The 20,683-nt window shown below is 44.4% G+C and overlaps 1 protein-coding gene across 1 annotated transcript in view; it reads left to right on the top strand.

Moving 5' to 3' along the window:
* The window catches only part of LOC129694397 (WD repeat-containing protein 70), a gene marked incomplete at its 5' end in the record, with an annotated part of 51,307 nt that overhangs the window by 29,857 nt on the left and 767 nt on the right, over positions 1 to 20,683 (top strand). The window contains 5 exons of the mRNA XM_055631100.1: positions 767 to 905; positions 5,988 to 6,088; positions 10,457 to 10,536; positions 12,857 to 12,973; positions 20,184 to 20,346. Coding sequence (XP_055487075.1) covers positions 767 to 905; positions 5,988 to 6,088; positions 10,457 to 10,536; positions 12,857 to 12,973; positions 20,184 to 20,346 — 600 coding nt within the window. The remainder of the gene's footprint in view (positions 1 to 766; positions 906 to 5,987; positions 6,089 to 10,456; positions 10,537 to 12,856; positions 12,974 to 20,183; positions 20,347 to 20,683) is intronic.

The following is a 20,683-nucleotide window of genomic DNA, read 5'->3' as shown; positions in this document are numbered from 1 at the left end:
TCCTACCCTTTCATGCTTTGATTATAGCAGCTTTTTTCTTGGAAAAGCAGCTCAAAAAACCATGGAGTATGTGATTTAAAATATTAGTATCCAACTGATATAACTTTCTCTAATTCTCCCTGATGAAAGCTCACAATACCACGAAATATCAACTTCGGTAGCTACACAAAGTAAAGTTACACTTCAACCGTTGCCCATGGTGATCCTCCTGTGTTTATAAATGTATGATCCCAGTTTAAGAGAGGGGCTAGTGGAGTCAAGGGATATGGGGAAAAGGCAGGCAGGAGTTATTGATAGGGGACGATCAGCCATGATCACAATGAATGTCGGTGCTGGCTCGAAGGGCCGAATGGCCTCCTCCTGCACCTATTTTCTTTGTTTCTATGACACCCTCTGACTCTTGATCCCCTTACGCTGGGATAAAGACTATGCATTCACCCTATCACCCTAATGATTTGTACCTCTATAGATCATCCATCAGCATCCTGCACTCCAAGGAATAAAGTGCTCACCTGCCCAACCTCTCCCTATAGCTCAGGACATCAAGTCCTAACTACATCCTTGTTAATCTCGGCCCTCCCTCCAGCTTAATCCCATACCTGAGCCCCATCTTGACTGTGACTCAGTGCCCAGCTCCTGGCAGCCATGTCCTTTATCTCAGCTCTCGGCAGTAACATCTCCTTTTGAGTCTTTCTCCAACCTGGGCCCCTTCAACACCTTCTCCCTTCGGGTGCTACATTGGATGTGGTTTGACTTTGTTTTACAGGACAGACTGTTGTTTCAGCCCTGATGATAAGATGCTGGTAACGGGAACATCTGTGCAGAAAGGCAAGGGGAGTGGAAAGCTACTGTTCTTCGATAGAGAAACCTTTGTCAAGCTTTACGAGATTGAGGTCACTGATGCGGTGAGTTAATCCAATTTTCAACCATTCAGCTGAAAACCCGAGGTACTGCGGTTCCCATTGACTAAGATCCGCTTTATCTCAGGCCTCCTCTCCTATGCTGCTTGTAGCTCTTTGCCTGACCTGCCATTCCCACTGACCTCTCTGCTCTGTGAGCACCATCTGTCTGAGCGGTGGTGAGATTAGAAGTTCCCCCCTCGGGAAGGGATGCTATTCCTAAAGATGACACCAAGCTTCATTGGAACATTTTAGGAGGCCCCGGATGAGGTGTGAATGGGAAAATAAAATAGTCTCTTGGAAACCGGGGCAGAGGCAAACCTAACCAGGCTTCTGGAAGTGAGAGAATACATATGGGAAAACATCTGCAGTTGTATAGGTGAGACCACATCTGGAGTATTGTGTAGTTTTGCTCTCCTAATTTGAGGAAGGACATCATTGTGATTGAGGCAGTGCAGCGTAGGTTCACGAGATTGATCCCTGGGATTCAGGACTGCCATATGAGGAAAGATTGAAAAGACTAGGCTTGTATTCACTGGAGTTTAGAAGGATGAGGGGGATCTTATAGAAACATATAAAATTATAAAAGGATTGGACAAGCTGGATGCAGGAAAAAAAATCCCAATGTTGAGTGAGTCCAGAACCAGGGGCCACAGTCTTAGAATAAAGGGGAAGCCATTTAAGACTGAGGTGAGAAAAAACGTTTTCATCCAGAGAGTTGTGAATTTGTGGAATTCCCTGCCACAGAGGGCAGTGGAGGCCAAGTCACTGGATGGATTTAAGATAGAAAGTTAAATAGAGCTCTAGGGGCTGGTGGAATCAAGGGATATGGGGAGAAGGCAGGCATGGGTTATTGATTGGGGATGATCAGCCATGATCACAATGAATGGCGGTGCTGGCTCGAAGGGCCGAATGGCTTCCTCCTGCATCTATTTTCTATGTTTCTAAAATGAATTGGACGGGGTGGGGGATGGAGGGAAATCCTTTGTCAGGGAATGAGCACATGCAAAAGATTAAATTGTAGGAATAGGAGCACGTTGGCTATTCAGCCCCTTCAGCCTGCTGCACCTTTCAAAGGTCTGTACAGCACTTTGGTCAACGTGGGTTGTTTACAAATGTGCTTATAAAATAATAATATCATGGCTGATTCGAGATTCCGCAGGACCATTTCCCTGCCCTCGATTTACTTATTGACTGGGAATCTATGCATTGCAGCTTTAAATAGATGCTGGTTCCTGTTGCAAGGAGTTCCAAAAACTCACAACAATCTGCCAGAAAATAACTATTCCTCACCTCCATCTGAAATGAATGTCCTTATTCTGAGAACATGCCCTCTAGCATTAAACTCTTCCATCTTGGCATTTACTCCATCTGGTCTCCATGCAACCTTGTAATAAAATCATCTTTCATTCTTCTGAGTGTTGGGGTGGCATATGGTGCAGCCCACCAGCTAAATCAATAAGTATCACAGTATATCATAGATAGAGAATGTCTTCCCACCTACTTTTATGCTCCAACTCCCTGAAACTAAATGACAGCAGTCCATGAGCAACGCACAAACCTCGGGGGGAAACTCAGAAGGTCAAGCAGCATCCGTAGGGGCAGAAGGATGTCTCGACCCAAAACATTGACTAATCAATTCTGGATAGTGCAACACTATGGACCACCTCTTACACTATTGCGCACTTGATTTCTAATCACATTTTTACACTAATGTCGTTTTAGCGGTATTTTTCTTCATGTGTAGAAGAGATTCAAGAGAGTTTATTGTCATGTGCCAGTGATAGGACAATGAAATTCTTGCTTTGCTTCAGCACAACAGAACACAGTAGGCATTGACTACAAAACAGATCAGTGTGTCCATATACCATTATATAAATATATACACACATGAATAAATAAACTGATAAAGTGCAAATAAGATAATGGGCTATTAATGTTCAGAAATTTTGTCCGAGCCAGGTTTAATAGCCTGATGGCTGTGGGGAAGTAGCTATTCCTGAACCTGGTTGTTGCAGTCTTCAGGCTCTTGTACCTTCTACCTGAAGGTAGCAGGGAGATGAGTCAGTGGCTAGGATGGTGTGGGTCTTTGATGATACTGCCAGCCTTTTTGAGGCAGCGACTGCGATAGATCCCCTCGATGGGAAGGAGGTCAGAGCCAATGATGGACTGGGCAGTGTTTACTACTTTTTGTAGTCTTTTCCTCTCCAGGGCGCTCAAGTTGCCGAACCAAGCCACGATGCAACCGGTCAGCATGCTCTCTACTGTGCACCAGTAGAAGTTAGAGAGAGTCCTCCTTGACAAACCGACTCTCCGTAATCTTCTCAGGAAGTAGAGGCGCTGATGAGCTTTCTTGATAATTGCATCAGTGATCTCGGACCAGGAAAGATCTTCAAAGATGTGCACGCCCAGGAATTTGAAGCTCTTGATCCTTTCAACCATCGACCCGTAATAAATGGGACTGTGGGTCCCCATCCTACGTAAAGGGGTCACAGTTTAAGGATAAGGGGGAAATTTTTTAGGACCGAGATGAGGAAAACATTTTTCACACAGAGAGTGGTGAATCTCTGGAACTCTCTGCCACAGAAGGTAGTTGAGGCCAGTTCATTGGCTATATTTAAGAGGGAGTTAGATGTGGCCCTTGTGGCTAAAGGGATCAGGGGGTATGGAGAGAAGGCAGGAACAGGATACTGAGTTGGATGATCAGCCATGATCATATTGAATGGCGGTGCAGGCTCGAAGGGCCGAATGGCCTAATCCTGCACCTAGTTTCTATGTTTCTTTGTAATAGCTATTTTTGTGTGATGTTGAAATCTACCTGCCTGTAATGCTGCTGCAAGCAAGATTTTTTGTTGTACCTGTACATCACTATAGTTGTGCAAATTACAATAAACAACCTGGCTTGTCTCCACAGATGCTGCCTGACCCACTTTGTTTTTTGCTCCAGATTTCACACATTAGCCGTCTCAGTAACAGCATTCCTATTGCCTTCCTGATTGTCTCCTGCGCATGAATTCTAGTTTAGTGTTTCATGCAAAAGTACCCCAATCAGGGTAGCACAGTGATGCATCATAACTCCAGAGATCCGGTTTCGATCCTGACATTGGATGCTGTCTATGTGGAGTTTGCACGTTCTCATTGTGATCGAGTGGGTTTCCTCCAGGTGCTCCGGTTTCCTCCCACACGCCAAAGACGAGCGGGTTTGTAGGTTAATTCGCCCTCTGTAAATTGCCAGCCATTGTGCAGAATACGGATGAGAAAGTGGGATAATATAGAACTAGTGAATTGAGGATCGATGGTCAACGTGGACTTGGTGGGCTGAAGGTCCTGTCTCCATGCTGTATAACTAAACTAAACCCTTTGTGCTGCATCCTCTGTCTATTTAAATAGCTATCATTTTTCCAAAGTGAACGACACCTTTTTCCATAACATTCACCCTCTTACAACTATTTGCTCTCTCCAATCAATATTTATCGGCAGACTGTGTCCTTCTTACAGCTTGTCTGCCACTTGTTTGTGTCATTGCAAATTTACCTTGCATTTATTTCTGTCCTCCGGGTCATTAATATATACAACATAAATGGTTTAAATCCCTGCACTGATCCCTGTGGCACGAAGAAGGCCGCCAGCTTGTGCAAGCGACCAAGATGCCACACCGAAGCACATCCCATTTGGTCCATATCCCTCCTAATCATCAGAGTAATGCAGAGTTACGTCACAGAAACAGGCCCTTCACCTACCGAGACCGCGTATCCATTTTACACTAATCCTACCCTAACTCATTTGTAGTGAAGATGGGCACAAAATGCTGTAGTCACTCAGGATCTCTGGAGAGAAGGAATGTGTGACGTTTCGGGTCGAGTCTTCACAGAAATGCTGGAGAAACTCAGCAGGTGCAGCAGCATCTATGGAGCGAAGGAAATGGGCAACGTTTCGGGTCGAAACCCTTCTTCAGACTCAAGTCCCTTCTTTAGACTGAGAGTCAGGGGAGAGGGAGATATGGAAGGGTAAGGTGTGAAACCAAGACGGTTTCTAAGGGGACGGAGCTGATGGAAAATGTAGAATAGATCATAGGATAAGGTGACAACGAAACATACATAGATAAAATGTAATCAGGAAAACAGTCAAATTGGTTGGAGAGAGAATGAAAGCTAGGGTTACTTGAAGCTATAGGTTAATATTCATACCGCTGGGTTGTAAGTTGCCCAAGTGAAATATGAGGTGCTGTTCCTTCTGCATCTGCAGTTCCTTCCTGTTTGTTGTACCCCTGCAGTTCTTCAATATTTCAATATTATGCTGCTATTTTACTCCTCTTCACACAGCATTTGCCAATTTTTTACCCATACATTTAACCGATCCACATTTCTCTGTTGCTGCATCCTCCTCGTTGCTTCCATCCTACCATTTTAGTGTCAACATTGGCTTTCTTCCTGAAGATCATTAATATGTACTGTAAACATCTCTGGTCCCAGCACCTAACACTCAAAGTGATTAACTATAACCATTCTCTGCTCAGTCCGCCTAGGCCCTATGTCTACGCGATCTCCCGGTTGCCAAACACTTTAATTTCCCCATACATTCCCACACCAACCCTTCTGTTTTGGGCCTCCTCCAATGTGTGAGGTCCATCGCAGATTGGATGAGCAGCATCTCATAATTCGCTTGGGCAGCTTTCAACCCAGCGGTATGAATATTAATTCCTCTAATTTCAAGTAACCCTTTCTTTCTCTCCCTCCATCCCTCCAACACCCTAGTTCTCACTAATTTCACCGTCTTCCTGTTTTATTTTACAATTTGTCACGTTGTCACCTTCCCCTCTGAAACCAATGAACCATTCTATATTTCCTTAACATCGTCTGCTTTGATCTGTCGTTTTCACACTTACCCTTCCATATCTCTAGACAACCCTCTCCCCTGACTCATTGTCTGAAGAAGGGTCTTGACCCGAAACGTCACCCATTCCTTCTCTCCAGAGATGCTGCCTGTCCCGCTGAGTTACTCCAGCATTTTGCGTCTAACTCCAGTACTGTTGACAGGTAAAGAATTTCCCTGTAGCTCTAAACATGAAACTGTTCTCTTCATTTTCAGAGCGTCATTCGTTGCTTGTGGCATCCAAAGCTAAACCAGGTCATGGTGGGGACAGCAAATGGATTAGCAAAAGTCTACTACCACCCAGTGAAAAGTCAAAGGTTGAAGGTTTTTAATTATGCCAAGATTATATCATTGGAATATCTTTATTGATGTCAGTGTCCACATAATCTGTCCCTGTTCCAGAATGTTTTAAAACCCTCTGGCAAACTCAGCATTTATTGCACACCGGGTGAGCCCATGTAGTCTGTGTGGTGACAATACTGTTGGCTAGGAGGTGATGATTGACGATAGACGGGGCTAGCAGCTTAATGTTCGAGGGTACAGAGGCTACAGGCCATATAGAGGTGGGGGCTGCTTTATCCATTAAGGAGACGCTCACAGCAATAGTCTAGCGATTACATTACGGATAGTTTGTCCAGTGAGGCTATATGGGTTGAGCTGAGAAATAGAAAGAGGATGATCACCTTGTTTAAGAAGGAACTGCAGATGCTGGAAAATCTGAAGAAGGGTTTCGGCCTGAAACGTTGCCTATTTCCTTCGCTCCATAGATGCTGCCACACCCGCTGAGTTTCTCCAGCACTTTTGTCCACCGAGGATGATCACCTTGTTGGGAGTACACTATAGGCCCCCAAAATAATCAAGGGGAATTAGAAAAACAATGATGTCTGGAGATTGCATGCGGCTGCATGACTAATATGGTTGTCAGAGCAGGAGATTGCACTTTCCCAAAAGACTGGGACTGTCACAGTGCCATGGGATTATGTTCAGCAACGTTTCCTCTTGCAATATGTGTGGGGCTACACAGGAGATGGCAAAGCTTCATCTACTATTAGGATTTTAGGACGGGCAAGTGACTGAGATGTCCGTGGGTGAGCCTTTTGGGACCAGCGACCACTGGTCTGTTTGCTTTAAAATAGTTATGGATAAAGACAAGTTAAATATCTGAATTGGGCCAAAGACGACTTTGATGATATCAGACATGAACTTGCTAAAGTTGACTGGAAACATAGAAAATAGGTGCAGGAGGAGGCCATTCGGCGCTTCGAGCAAGCCCTTTGTTTCTGGGCAAAGGAACATCCTGAAAGTGAAATGCTTTTGAAACTGTGATGACAAAAGTTCACGGCATGCACGTTCTTGTTGGAGTGAAGGGCTCGGCAGGTGGGCATAAGGAAGTATCAATGAGGAGAGAAGTTGAGGCACTGGTCAGGAAAAAGGAGGAGGCATGGACCAGCTATAGGCAGCTGGGATTGAATGTTTCCCTGGAGAAGTTTTGGGAGCTGAGGAGTATACTTCAAGAAATCAGGGCACAAACAGGTGGCAAGAGAAAGATCTGGCAGATAATATTAAGGGAAATCCTAAGAGATTTTATATTAAGTGAAAGAGGGTATCTAGGGTAGAGTGAAACCCCTCAGAAACCAGTGGTCTTCTCTGTGTGGAGCCACGGGAAATGCACAAAGGTCCTCAATGAGTATTTCCCCTCCATTTTAGCTATGGAGAAGGACATGAAGCCTGCAGGAACTTTGGATAGTTAATGGAGGTCTTGAGGACAGTCTGTATTTTGGTCGAAAAGGTGCTAGATATCCGAAGGGACCATGTCTTATGAATCCCATTGAGTTTTTTGTCAAAGTAACCAAAAAGATTAACAAAGGCAAAGCTGTAGACTTTGTCTTTATGGACCAACAAGCATTTGATAACGTTTTGCATAGTAGACTGCTCTGGAAGGTTGGATCGCATGGATCTAGGAAGAGCTAGCTGACTGGATGAATTAGCTTCATGCAATTAAAAAGAGGGTGATTGTTTTTCAGACTGGAGGTCTCTGGGGTGCCGCAGGGATCTGTGCTGGGGCCATTATTGTTTGTGGTTTCTTATCAAGATGACAATGTACAAGGTGTGATTACTAAGTTTGCAGATGACACTGTAGTGAGTGGCATCATGGATAGCAAAGATGTTTATCAAAGATTACAGCAGGACCTTGATCAGCTGGGCAAATGGGCGGAGGAATGGTTGATGAGGTTTGAGAAGTGTGAGATGTTGCAGTTTGAGGAGTCAAATCAGAGCAGGACCTTCACAGTGAATGGCAGGAGTCTACTGTAGGGCAGAAAGAACGAGGATGCAGATACATAGTCCCTGAAAGTGGCATCACATGTAGCTAGGATGGTCAAGCAGGCTTTTGGTACATTGGCCATCATCATTCAGGGGTTTGAGTAAAGAGGTTGGCATGTTATGTTATCATTATATGACATTTTTGAGGCTGTACTTAGAGTATTGTGTTCAGTTTTGGTCACCCTGCTAGAGGATGGTGTTAATGTATAAAGAGTACAGAGAAGATTTACCAGGGTTTGAGGGCCTGAACTGTAGGGAGAGGTTGGGCAGATTAGGACCTTATTCCTTGGAGCGCAGGAGACTGAGGGGTGATCTTATACAGGTGTACAAGATTGTGAGGGGAATAGATAGGGTGAATGGACATCCTTATTTATCTCCTTTGCCTAGAGTGAGGGAACCAAGGCATGGGTTTAAGGTGAGGGGCAAGATTTAATCGGAACCTGAGAGTTGTGGGTATATGTAATAACCTGCCAGCTGAGGTAGTTGGGTTTCGGCCCGAAACGTTGCCTATTGAGTCTGAAGAAGGATTTTGGCCCGAAATGTTGCCTATTTCCTTCGCTCCATAGATGCTGCCGCACCCGCTGAGTTTCTCCAGCACTTTTGTCTACCTAGGCAAGTGCTATAACATTTAAAAGACATTTGGACCGGTGCATGGATAGGAAAGGTTTCGAGGGATACTGACCAAACATGGGCAGGTGGGACTAGCGTAGATGGAGCATCTTGGCCAGGCATGGGCAAGTTGTGCCGAAGGGCCTGTTTCCCTGCTGTATTACTTTATGACATGGATTTACAAGTTGGTTTATATGTATTTTGTGGCAATGTGAAAATATAAATCACACTAGTATGCCTCATATCTAGTTTGAACTGCAGGCCTGGTGCTCCACAGATGGACAGTCTGAGTGTGGGTGGAGCTGCACTCACCAGGCCAGTGACAGAATGCCGGGACTCCGAGCTTTGCTTCATACGTTATGGAAATGATTTAGTCATGCAGCTCGGTAAGATTTTGGTTGGGCTGCGTTTGAAATATTCTGGTCGCCCCATTACAGGAAGGATGTGGAGGCTTTGGAAAGGGTGCTGAGGTTGTTTACCTGAATACTCACGGGATTAGAGTGGTAGCTACAGGGAGAGGTTGGGGAAATTTGGATTGTGTTCTCTTTTTGGTGTATTTTGTAAACTTCAATCAAGTTGCCCCACAGCCACGTTGGTGTGTAAAATTATAAGAGGCATATATTGGTCAAAACCTTTTCACCATTGTGGAAATGCCAAAGACTAGAGGGCATAGCTTAAGCTGTGAGGCAAACATTTTAAAATGGGGTGTGCCTGGAATGCACTGCTGGGGGTGGTGGTGGAGGCAGATATGGTAGTGGTTTTTAAGAGGCTTTTAGTTAAGCACGAGTATACGCAGGGAATGGAGGGATATGGATCAGGTACAGGCAGAGGAGATTAGTCCATTTTGGCATCATGTTTGGGTTTAGCACATGATGAGCAGTTTCCTGCGCTGCATTGTACTATATTCGATTTGATCTAACGTGTTATGAAATAGCCCTGGTAAAGCTGAAATAAAAGTAGGCAAGATTGGAAACATTCAGCCTGTAGGTGTGGGGAGACCAACAATTAACATCACCGATAGTTAGAGTGGGAAATAGACAAACACGTTAGACTTTGGTAGTGGAGAAGTTGGGGGAAAGATGGGTAGAATAAAGGGACATGTCCTGGACCAGAAATGTTGACTCTTTCCACAGGTGCTTCTGCACCTGATGAGTGATTCCAGCACACCCTATTTTTTCTGTTGGTGTGAATCATCTGGATCAAACATTAAACAGCTGGAGGGTCTCAGTGTCTTGAAGAAGGGTCTCGACCCAAAACGTAGTCCGTCCATTTCACCCCACAGATGCTGCCTAACCCTCTACTTCCCTCCAACTCAGGATTCCAGCCTCTGCACTCTGTGTGTCTTCATGCATCTGGAGTTTGATGTTCATTTTTTACGTCAGGCAATCTAATGAGAGCAGTCAAACCTTGCACACAGCAGTATGATATGCTAATTGATCGCCACCATCCCATCCACAGGACATCACTGCCAAGTACCTCAGGGCAGTTCCCCTCTGATGCCAACATCTCTGCTGCTCCATCAGTCACTCCACTATCTGCTTCCTCTTCCTCATTGTAACATCTGTCACTCTCTCATCTTCTTCCCAACGTAACCCGCCATTCTTGCCATTACTTGAATGCAAAACATCACTGTCTTCCTCGACAGTGACATTCCACATTCTCTAGGTTCCCTTCCTTTACACAAGCAAAGCCGTCAGACTAATCGTTCTCTCTGCTGCCAACTTGTACTAACCACAACCTGTGGTGTTTTTCAGAGGAGCCAAACTCTGTGTGGTGAAGACAAAGAGAAAAGCGAGGCAGAGTCAGACTGTCACACAAGATTATATCATCACACGTGAGTATACCATTATACATTCACTGTAATACAGTAGCAATGTTACAACATTTTGAGATTTAAAAAATCAAGTCTGCAATTTATCCCATCAGATAAAGCATAAAAAGAAGTTTAATTTGACACCTAATTCACTTTCATATCTCAAGTATTTAAAACGTTATGGCCATTTTCATACTCGGAAATTAGCATCTTGTTCCCTATTGATTTTCTATGGACATAATAAAAAAGCTGTGATCGTGGACAGTCAAAAGCCCATAACTTTCTTAAAAATTAAGAGAACTGAATGAAATTTTCAGTTATCATAGAGTGAAGCATTCTGAAACAAATATAAAATAATCTTACTTGGATGACCTGAAATTAAAGCATATAATTAGTTAGTTACCCAATTGTAGCTAATTCCAAACTTCAATTACTAGACCTAAACATCTATCCATTTCTTAAGAAATGATTAAAAATTTTAAATAGCCTGTGTCCAAATAATATTCACAAAGAATTCACAATAAAACATGATTTTTAAATCTCATTTACATTAATTTATAGGCCAAATGGAAGGAATTTAGTGTTCAATTGCTGTAAATTAATGGCCATTTAAATCATCTTTCGAGTGGGATCCTGTGGAACGCGCTGGTTTAGAACGTTCACATTGCGGTAGATTTGTGCCCCAAATGCCCAGAAAAATACTGCGGGATATAATGGGGCCCCAAATTAGCTACTCGCAACATAAAACTTTGTATAAAGGGATTTTAAGAAACCCTTTTTAACGTAAAAATAAACAACCTACCTTCCGTTGTCCCCTGTATGAGATCCGACCCGTTGTCGGCGGTCGGGGATTTAGAGGTTAATTTTTAACTTGCTATAATAATTAAATAAACCCCTTAAAACTAAAAATAGCTCCAGCGAGCGAAACCTCAAGCGATTTTTCGTCAGCAACTGAGGTAGGCTGAACAAGCTCGATTCGAACAGCATAAGGAAAATCGCGTTTTAAACCCGCCCCCCTCTAAACAGCGCCATAATCACACACACGGGCTGGGACAGATCTGCAGCGACGCTTAAGGTAGGTTTTGCAACATACCTAAATACAGTAGACCAGTGCTTCTTAAACTGGTGAATGGTGCACCCAAAGGAAAATTAAATTATTTTGTGATGAATGAAACTAGAGGGGTGAATGAAAGGCTTAATTTATTTAGATATAATTATTTATTTTTTTCCATACTTAAAAAAGGCATTGCCATTAAAATGGTTTTGTAAGTTGTGGTTAGTGAGCTCTCATTGGTTTTAATGGCAGTGGAGCTGGACATTTGATATGTTTTTATTTCTCTCTACCTATGGTTTTCTAATTTCAAAGTAGCAGGAATTTCCCAAATTTACTGTAATATAACCTTTTAGGGAAGATCATGGTTTTTTTTTAGCTAGTTTTCCAAGCTGCAGCTAAAAACTGCAGCAATCAAAGCCCAAAAGGGTAGGATGGGGCTGAAGCCCAGTGTGTAGACATTGGAATGTTTTTTTATATCATTCTAATAAAATGATTTTCCAGCTCCAGTGGTAATTAAATTTAACTTTTTTTTCTTCTAGTTTTCTTTACATATTTCTAGGATGTTAAACAAGTTGAATAAAATAAACACTTAAGGAATGAGTTCATTTATGTTTTTTGCTCATGTGACAAAATAAATGATATATAAAATTGTACACAAGGGAGAATAAGATAAATGACCAAAAAACATCAGAAAATTTAGTCGAGGGTGAATTAAATTTTGTCATAAAGACTCAAGGGTGAATGGCACTGCAATAGTTTAAGAAGCACTGCAGTATACCAGATCACACGTGAGTGTACCGCTATACATACACCGTAATACCGTTTACCACTATGCTAGTGTACCACATCATGTGTGATTATACCACTATATTCTCTGGTTCTCTGTTGTCCCACTTTCACACCCACTTCCTACACAAATAACCTACAAACACGCACGTCTTCGTAATGTGGGAGGAATCCGGAACACCTGGAGGAAACCCACGCGGTCACAGAGAGGACGTGCAAACTCCACACAGACCGCACCGGCGGTCAGGATGGAAACCAGATCTCCGGTGCTGTGAGGCCACCATGCCACCGTTATTTCCCGTCCCCAGAGCTGAGAGTTGGACAGGGTGAAGTCGTAGAAGGACAGGTTTCTACCTTTCCATCCGGTGGGTCCACCCAGTGGCTGTGTGCCCTCACGCCCATCACCAGGGTGACACCCAGCCAGGGAGGGGCTATCGTCTGGGCCTTGCCAAGGGCAGTGATTGCGTTGCAGGTTAAATAATGGTTGCTTTGTGTTTCCAGCACATGCTTTGCCCATGTTCCGGGAGCCCAGGCAGAAGAGCACCAGGAAACAGCTGGAGAAAGATCGGCTCGACCCAGTGAAGTCCCACAAGCCCGAGCCTCCCGTGTCTGGCCCAGGTAATGCTCAGGGCCACACATCGCCCACCAATCACTGCAGACTGGTGGCTGCAAACGGGGAGGGGGGTGATCAGAAGAGGGGAGTCGGGACTGAGGAGGAGAGCTGGGAAAGGGTGGGAGGGAGTCTGGCAGGGCAAACGGTGCTGGGGGTGGAGCAGAGCTGGGCCAACTGGGGCCACAGCACTGGAGAATCCTGGGTGGGGGGCTGTGGGTGGGGGAGGGGGGGGGGTGGGGCCAGTGGGGTGAGGCCAGTGTGGGGGGGGGCTGTGTGTGGGGGAGGGGGGGGGGGTGGGCCAGTGGGGTGATGCCAGTTTGGGGGGAGGGCCAGTGTGGGGGGTGGGGGGGCCCGTGTGTGGGGGGGGGGCAGTGTGTGGGGCCTGTGTGTGTGGGGGTTGGGGCCAGTGTGTGGGCCAATGGGAGGGGGAGGGGGCGGGGGCAGAGGGGGGGTGACTGCGGTGACAATCCTTCTTTCTTGCTGGTCCCAGAACCTGGAGCTCCCTCCCCAGCAGCTGGTCAGGCAGGGAGAGATGGCCAATGAATCATGGCCTGACTAAACCAGTTCCCAAAGTGAATAAAATAAACACTGCCTCCACTTTTCAATGTTTCTGCAACATTGTTGAACTGGCCGGGTGGAAAATCCAACAAATACATTTAATGCAATGAATTTGAAAGGGATATATTTGGATGGTCATGCAAGGTGGGACAATGCATGATCTGTGGTCGGATACTGCGGATTTGTAGAGGATCAGAGGATCCTGGCAGCAGAATAGGCAGGCGCACAGTTAGGACGGCAGACTGGGTAATTGGCCTGAGATAAAAAGCTGGAGTAACTCAGCGGGTCAGGCAGCATCTCTGGTGAAAAGGAATAGGGAGCGTTTCGGGTCGAGATCCTTCTCTGAGAGTCAGGGGAAAGGGAAAAGAGAGATATAGATGGTGATTTAGAGATATAGAACAAATGAATTAAATATATGCGAAAAAGAATTCCACAGACTCGCCACTCTTTGTGAGAAAAAGTGTTTCCTCGTCTCCGTTCTAAATGGCTTACTGCTTATTCTTATAACTATATAACAATTACAGCACAGAAACAGGCCATCTCGGCCCTTCTAGTCTGTGCCGAACACTTATTCTCCCCTAGTCCCATCTACCTGCACTCACACCATAACCCTCCATTCCTTTCCCGTCCATATACCTATCCAATTTATTTTTAAATTATAAATTCGAATCTTCCTCCACCACTTCCACTGGAAGCTCATTTCACACAGCTACCACTCTCTGAGTAAAGAAGTTCCCCCTCATGTTACCCCTAAACCTCTGTCCCTTCATTCTCAAGTCATGTCCTCTTGTTTGAATCTTCCCTACTCAGTGGGAAAAGCTTATCCACGTAAACTCTGTCTATCCCTCTCATCATGTTAAAGACGTCTATCAAGACCCCCTTAACCTTCTGTGCTCCAAAGAATAAAGACCTAACTTGTTCAACCCTTCTCTGTAACTTAGTTGCTGAAACCCAGGCAACATTCTAGTAAATCTCCTCTGTACTCTCTCTATTTTGTTGACATCCTTCCTATAATTAGGTGACCAAAATTGTACACCACCCTATCTACATGAGATTCCACCTTCAGGGAACTTTGCACAGTTATTCCTAGATCCCTCTGTTCAACTGTGTTCCTCAATTCGCTAACCTTTACCATGTATGTCCTATTTTGATTTGTCCTGCCAAGATGTAGCACCTCACACTTATCAGCATTAAACTCCATCTGCCATCTTTCAGCCCACTCTTCCAAATGACCTAAATCTCTCTGTAGACTTTGAAAATCTACTTCATTATCCACAACACCACCTATCTCAGTATCATTTACATACTTACTAATCCAATTCACCACACCATCATCCAGATCATTGATGTACATGACAAACAACAGTGGACCCAACACAGATCCCTGTGGCACCCCACTAGTAACCGGCCTCCAACCTGACAAACAGCCATCCACCATTACTCTCTGGCATCTCCCATTCAGCCACTGTTGAATCCATCTTGCTACTCCACCATTAATACCCAACAATTGAACCTTTTTAACCAACCTTCCGTGAGGAACCTTGTCGAAGGCCTTACTAAAGTCCATATAGACAACATCCACCGCTTTACCCTCATCAATTTCCTGAGTAACCTCTTCAAAAAATTCAAGAAGATTAGTCAAACATGACCCTCCAGGCACAAATCCATGTTGACTGTTCCTAATCAGACCCTGTTTATCCAGATGCTTATATATATTATCTCTAAGTATCCTTTCCATTAATTTGCCCACCACTGAAGTCAAACTAACAGGTCTATAATTGCTAGGTTTACTCTTAGAACCTTTTTTAAACAATGGAACAACATGCGCAGTACGTCAATGCTCCGGCACTATTCCTGTTTCTAATGACATTTGAAATATTTCTGTCATAGCCCCATGCTATTTCTACACTAACTTCCCTCGATGTCCTAGGGAATATCCTGTCAGGGCCTGGAGACTTATCCACTTTTATATTTTTCAAAAGTGTCAGTACTTCTTTTTCTTTGAATCTCATAGTATCCATAGCTACTCTACTAGTTTCCGTTACCTCACATAATTCAATATCCTTCTCCTTAATGAATACCGAAGAAAAGAAATTGTTCAATATCTCCCCCATCTCTTTTGGCTCTGCAGATAGCTGTCCACTCTGACTCTCTAATGGACCAATTTTATCCCTCGTTATCCTTTTGCTATTAATATAGCTGTAGAAACCCTTTGGATTTACTTTCACCTTGTTTGCCAAAGCAACCTCATATTTTCTTTTAGCTTTTCTAATTTCTTACTTAAGATTTTTTTTTACATTCTTTATACTCCTCAAGCACCTCATTTACTCCATGCTGCCTATAATTATTGTAGATCTCTCTCTTTTTCCAACCCGTGTCCAATTTCCCTTGAAAACCATGGCTCTTTCTGATTTTTCTATTTTCTTTCAACCGAACAGGGACATAAAGATTCTGTACTTAAAATTTCACCTTTATGTGTCCTCCATTTCTCTTAGAAACATAGAAACATAGAAAATAGGTGCAGGAGTAGGCCATTCGGCCCTTCGAGCCTGCACCGCCATTCAATATGATCATGGCTGATCATCCAACTCAGTATCCCATCCCTGCCTTCTCTCCATACCTCCTGATCCCTTTAGCCACAAGGGCCACATCTAACTCCCTCTTAAATATAGCCAATGAACTGGCCTCAACTACCTTCTGTGGCAGAGAGTTCCAGAGATTCACCACTCTCTGCGTGAAAAATGTTCTTCTCATCTCGGTTCTATCCTTAAGCTGTGACCCCTTGTCCTGGACTTCCCCAACATCGGGAACAATCTTCCTGCATCTAGCCTGTCCAATCCCTTAAGAATTTTGTAAGTTTCTATAAGATTCCCCCTCAATCTCCTAAATTCTAGCGAGTACAATCCGAGTCTATCCAGTCTTTCTTCATAAGAGAAAGTCCTGACATCCCAGGAATCAGTCTGGTGAACCTTCTCTGTACTCCCTCTATGGCAAGAATGTCTTTCCTCAGATTAGGAGACCAAAACTGTACGCAATACTCCAGGTGTGGTCTCACCAAGACCCTGTACAACTGCAGTAGAACCTCCCTGCTCCTATACTCAAATCCTTTTGCTATGAATGCTAACATACCATTCGCCTTCTTCACTGCCTGCTGCACCTGCATGCCTACTTTTAATGACTGGTGTACCATGACACCCAGGTCTCGTTGCATCTCCCCCTTTCCTAATCGGCCACCATTCAGATAATAATCTACTTTCCTGTTTTTGCCACCAAAGTGGATAACCTCACATTGATCCACATTATACTGCATCTGCCATGCATTTGCCCACTCACCCAGCCTATCCAAGTCACCTTGCAGCCTCCTAGCATCCTCCTCACAGCTAACACTGCCCCCCAACTTCGTGTCATCCGCAAACTTGGAGATGTTGCATTCAATTCCCTCTTCCAAATCATTAATATATATTGTAAATAGCTGGGGTCCCAGCACTCAGCCTTGCAATACCCCACTAGTCACTGCCTGCCATTGTGAAAAGGACCCGTTTACTCCTACTCTTTGCTTCCTGTTTGCCAGCCAGTTCTCTATCCACATCAATACTGAACCCCCAATACCGTGTGCTTTAAGTTTGTATACTAATCTCTTATGTGGGACCTTGTCGAAGGCTTTCTGAAAGTCCAGATATAACACATCCACTGGTTCTCCCCTATCCACTCTACTAGTTACATCCTCGATAAATTCTATAAGATTCGTCAGACATGATTTACCATTCGTAAATCCATGCTGACTTTGTCCAATGATTTCACCACTTTCCAAATGTGCTGCTCTCCCATCTTTAATAACTAACTCTGGCAGTTTCCCCACTACCGATGTTAGACTAACTGGTCTGCAATTCCCCGTTTTCTCTCTCCCTCCCTTATTATAAAGTGGGGTTACATTAGCTACCCTCCAATCCTCAGGAACTACTCCAGAATCTAAAGAGTTTTGAAAAATTATTACTAATGCATCCACTATTTCTGGAGCTACTTCCTTAAGTACTCTGTGATGCTGCCTATCTGGCCCTGTGGATTTATCGGCCTTTAATCCATTCAATTTATCTAACACCACTTCCCGGCTAACCTGGATTTCACTCGGTTCCTCCATCTCATTTGACCCGCGGTCCCCTGCTATTTCCGGCAGATTATTTATGTCTTCCTTAGTGAAGACTGAACCAAAGTAGTTATTCAATTGGTCCGCCATGTTCTTGTTCCCCATGATCAATTCACCTGTTTCTGACTGCAAGGGACTTACATTTGTTTTTACTAATCTCTCTTCACATATCTATAAACACTTTTGCAGTCAGTTTTTATGTTCCCTGCCAGTTTTTTTCATAATCTATTTTCCCTTGGTCTTCTACATCCTTCCCATAAAACAAACTGTCCCAGTTCACTCCTTTTTAAATCCTTTCGCATCTCCTCAAAGCTAGCCTTTCTCCAATCAAAAATCTCAACCCTAGGTCCAGTTCTGACCCTCTCCATAATTATATTGAAACTAATGGTATTGTGATCACTGGACCCGAAGTGCTCCCCAACACATACCTCAGCCACCTGACCTGTCTCATTTCCTAACAGGAGGTCCAGCACTGCCCCTTCTCTAGTAGGTACCTCTATGTATTGCTGCAAAAAACTATCTTGCACACATTTTACAAACTCCAAACCATCCAGCCCATTTACAGAATGTGTTTCCCAGTCTATGTGTGGAAAATTGAAATCTCCCACAATCACTACCTTGTGCTTACTACTAATATCTGCTATCTCCTTACACATTTGCTCTTCCAATTCTCGCTCCCCATTTGGCGGTCTATAATACACCCCTATAAGTGTTGCTACTCCTTTCCCATTTCTCAGTTCCACCCAAATAGCCTTCCTAGACGAGCCCTCCAATCTATCCTGCCAAAGCACTGCTGTAATATCTTCCTTGCTTTCTTTAACTGTGGCCCCTGGTTCTGGACTACCCCCAGCATCGGGAACGTGTTTCCTGCCTCTAGTGTGTCCAAACCATCTTATATGTTTCAATGAGATTCCTTCTCATCTTGCTAAACTCCAGAGTGTACAAGCCCAGCCGCTCCATTCTCTCAGCATATGACAGTCCCGCCATCCCGGGAATTGACCTTGTAAACCTACGCTGCACTCCCTCAATAGCAAGGCCATTGTTAGCTATGGGCAAGGTGAAAACGGGTTACAGACAATGAGACTCAACTTTGTAGCTAAAACAACGACTTGGGTGGGGGAGGAAAGGAGAGAGAGGGAATTCAGTTCCTTTCTACACGTATAGTAAGTGGAGGGAGGTCATGGTACAGCTTTATAAAATATTGTTGAGGCCTCCTCTGGAATGTCATATGCAGTTTAGGTTGCCTCAGTGTAAGACCAGGTGGGTATAGATTTAAGGGGTCAGACATTCAGAGAAGATGTAAAGAATGCTTGTTAGACCCAAGTTGGAGTTTGGAATGCACATCAGTGAGGTAGGTAGGCCACGCGACCCCCTCTCTGCTGCCTGCCTGCCTGCCTGCCTGCCTTCAACCCACACAGGCCTGCTCACTCAGTCGCCACATTTAATTGCCGCCGTTGTCATCTCGCCCTCCGCTACAAGGATTTCAGCTCTGGAATTAATATCTTAAACCCACCCAAATCCTCTTGGAATGATTTTTGGATTCTGCAATTCATATCTTAAACCCACTTGCATCTTCAAAATCCTTCTTGTTCGTAAGTGATAGGAGAAAGATCATGACTGAACTATCTTTCCTCCTCAACCCTGCTCTCCTGCCTTCTCCCTAAAACCCCTGACACCCATACTAATCACGAGTCTATCCATCTCTGCCTTGAGTATATCTGTTGACTTTGCCTCCGTAGCCTTCAATGGCAATGAATTCCACAGATTCACCACCCTCTGACTAAGGAAATTCCTCCTCATCTCCTTCTTGAAGGAACGTCCTTTAATTCTGGGGCTGTGACATCTGGTCCTAGACTCTCCCACGAGTGGAAACATCCACATCCACTCTATCCATCTTCTTTTGGAATGATTTCTGGAACCTGGAATTAATATATCTCGCAGCCCCTCTGCGTCTCCCAAAACCTCTCAGAATGGTTGCTGGAACTAGTGCCATTGCTGAGGTTTTGTTTGTTGACTGGCCACTGAATGACCTTAGCTTGTCTTACCCAGATGAAATGCTTAAATGACAAAGTTGTTGTAGAATCAAGATAGGTATGCAGTGTTAATGAGGGCTTTGTAGAATTGTAGTTTGTGGAGGTGATGTCAGGTTTTGAGGCAGGCAATGTTGGGACGGAGCCAGAGTGCATGATGATGTCAATGTCAGTGAACATGGATATTGGGGACAGGTGCAAAATGCTGGAGTAACTCAGCGGGACAGGCAGCATCTCTGGAGAGAAGGAATGGGTGATGTTTCAGGGCAAGACCCTTCTTCAGACTCTGGGGATTGGGACTAGGCTGCCCATCAGGTACTGATCTATTTGGGATGTAGATGTTGTCGGGGGTTTAGAGTTTGGCAGTTTTTCAGGCAATGGGATTTTGTGCAGTGGTTGGGTGTTTCTTTGAGAGAATATGAGCATTGTGGTTAAGATGCTTTGAGTATGACAGCCTGTGGACTTTACTTGACGTGTAAACAGGTCGTGGTGGTCGTGTTGGGACACATGGGGGCACATTGTCCTCGTTCATCGTGAAGAACATCGCTCTAGATAAAACAGATGACAGTAATCCACGTGAAGCCATCCTGCGCCATGCCAAGGATGCTGAACAGAACCCATACTGGGTGGCTCCTGCCTACGTGAAGTGAGTATCAGGTGCTGGGGAGTCACCTCTACAATAGAACAGGAGAAGTAACCTAGACACAATCTGTGTACGCACTTTAAACCACACCCCTGCTGCGTTCCTTTCCTTCCACAACAACCCATGGTAAATTGAAAGCTCAATCACTATGACATTTTCCTCTGGGTGAATTGCCCACTGATCTGCAGCAGTGCCTGACTCTGGCTCTTCAGGAGATCTCAGCACAGCCGTCACCACCCTCGAACCATACAGCACGGAAACCGGCCCTTCAGCCCAACTCATCCATGATCTAGTTCTTGTTAGTTGTATTTGCCTATGTTTGTTTTATTTAGAGATATAG

This window comes from Leucoraja erinacea, unplaced genomic scaffold (assembly GCF_028641065.1).
Source record: "Leucoraja erinacea ecotype New England unplaced genomic scaffold, Leri_hhj_1 Leri_64S, whole genome shotgun sequence".
Taxonomy (NCBI): domain Eukaryota; kingdom Metazoa; phylum Chordata; class Chondrichthyes; order Rajiformes; family Rajidae; genus Leucoraja; species Leucoraja erinaceus.
Note: the sequence above shows the minus strand (reverse complement) of the source record. Positions and strands in the feature narration are given on the sequence as shown.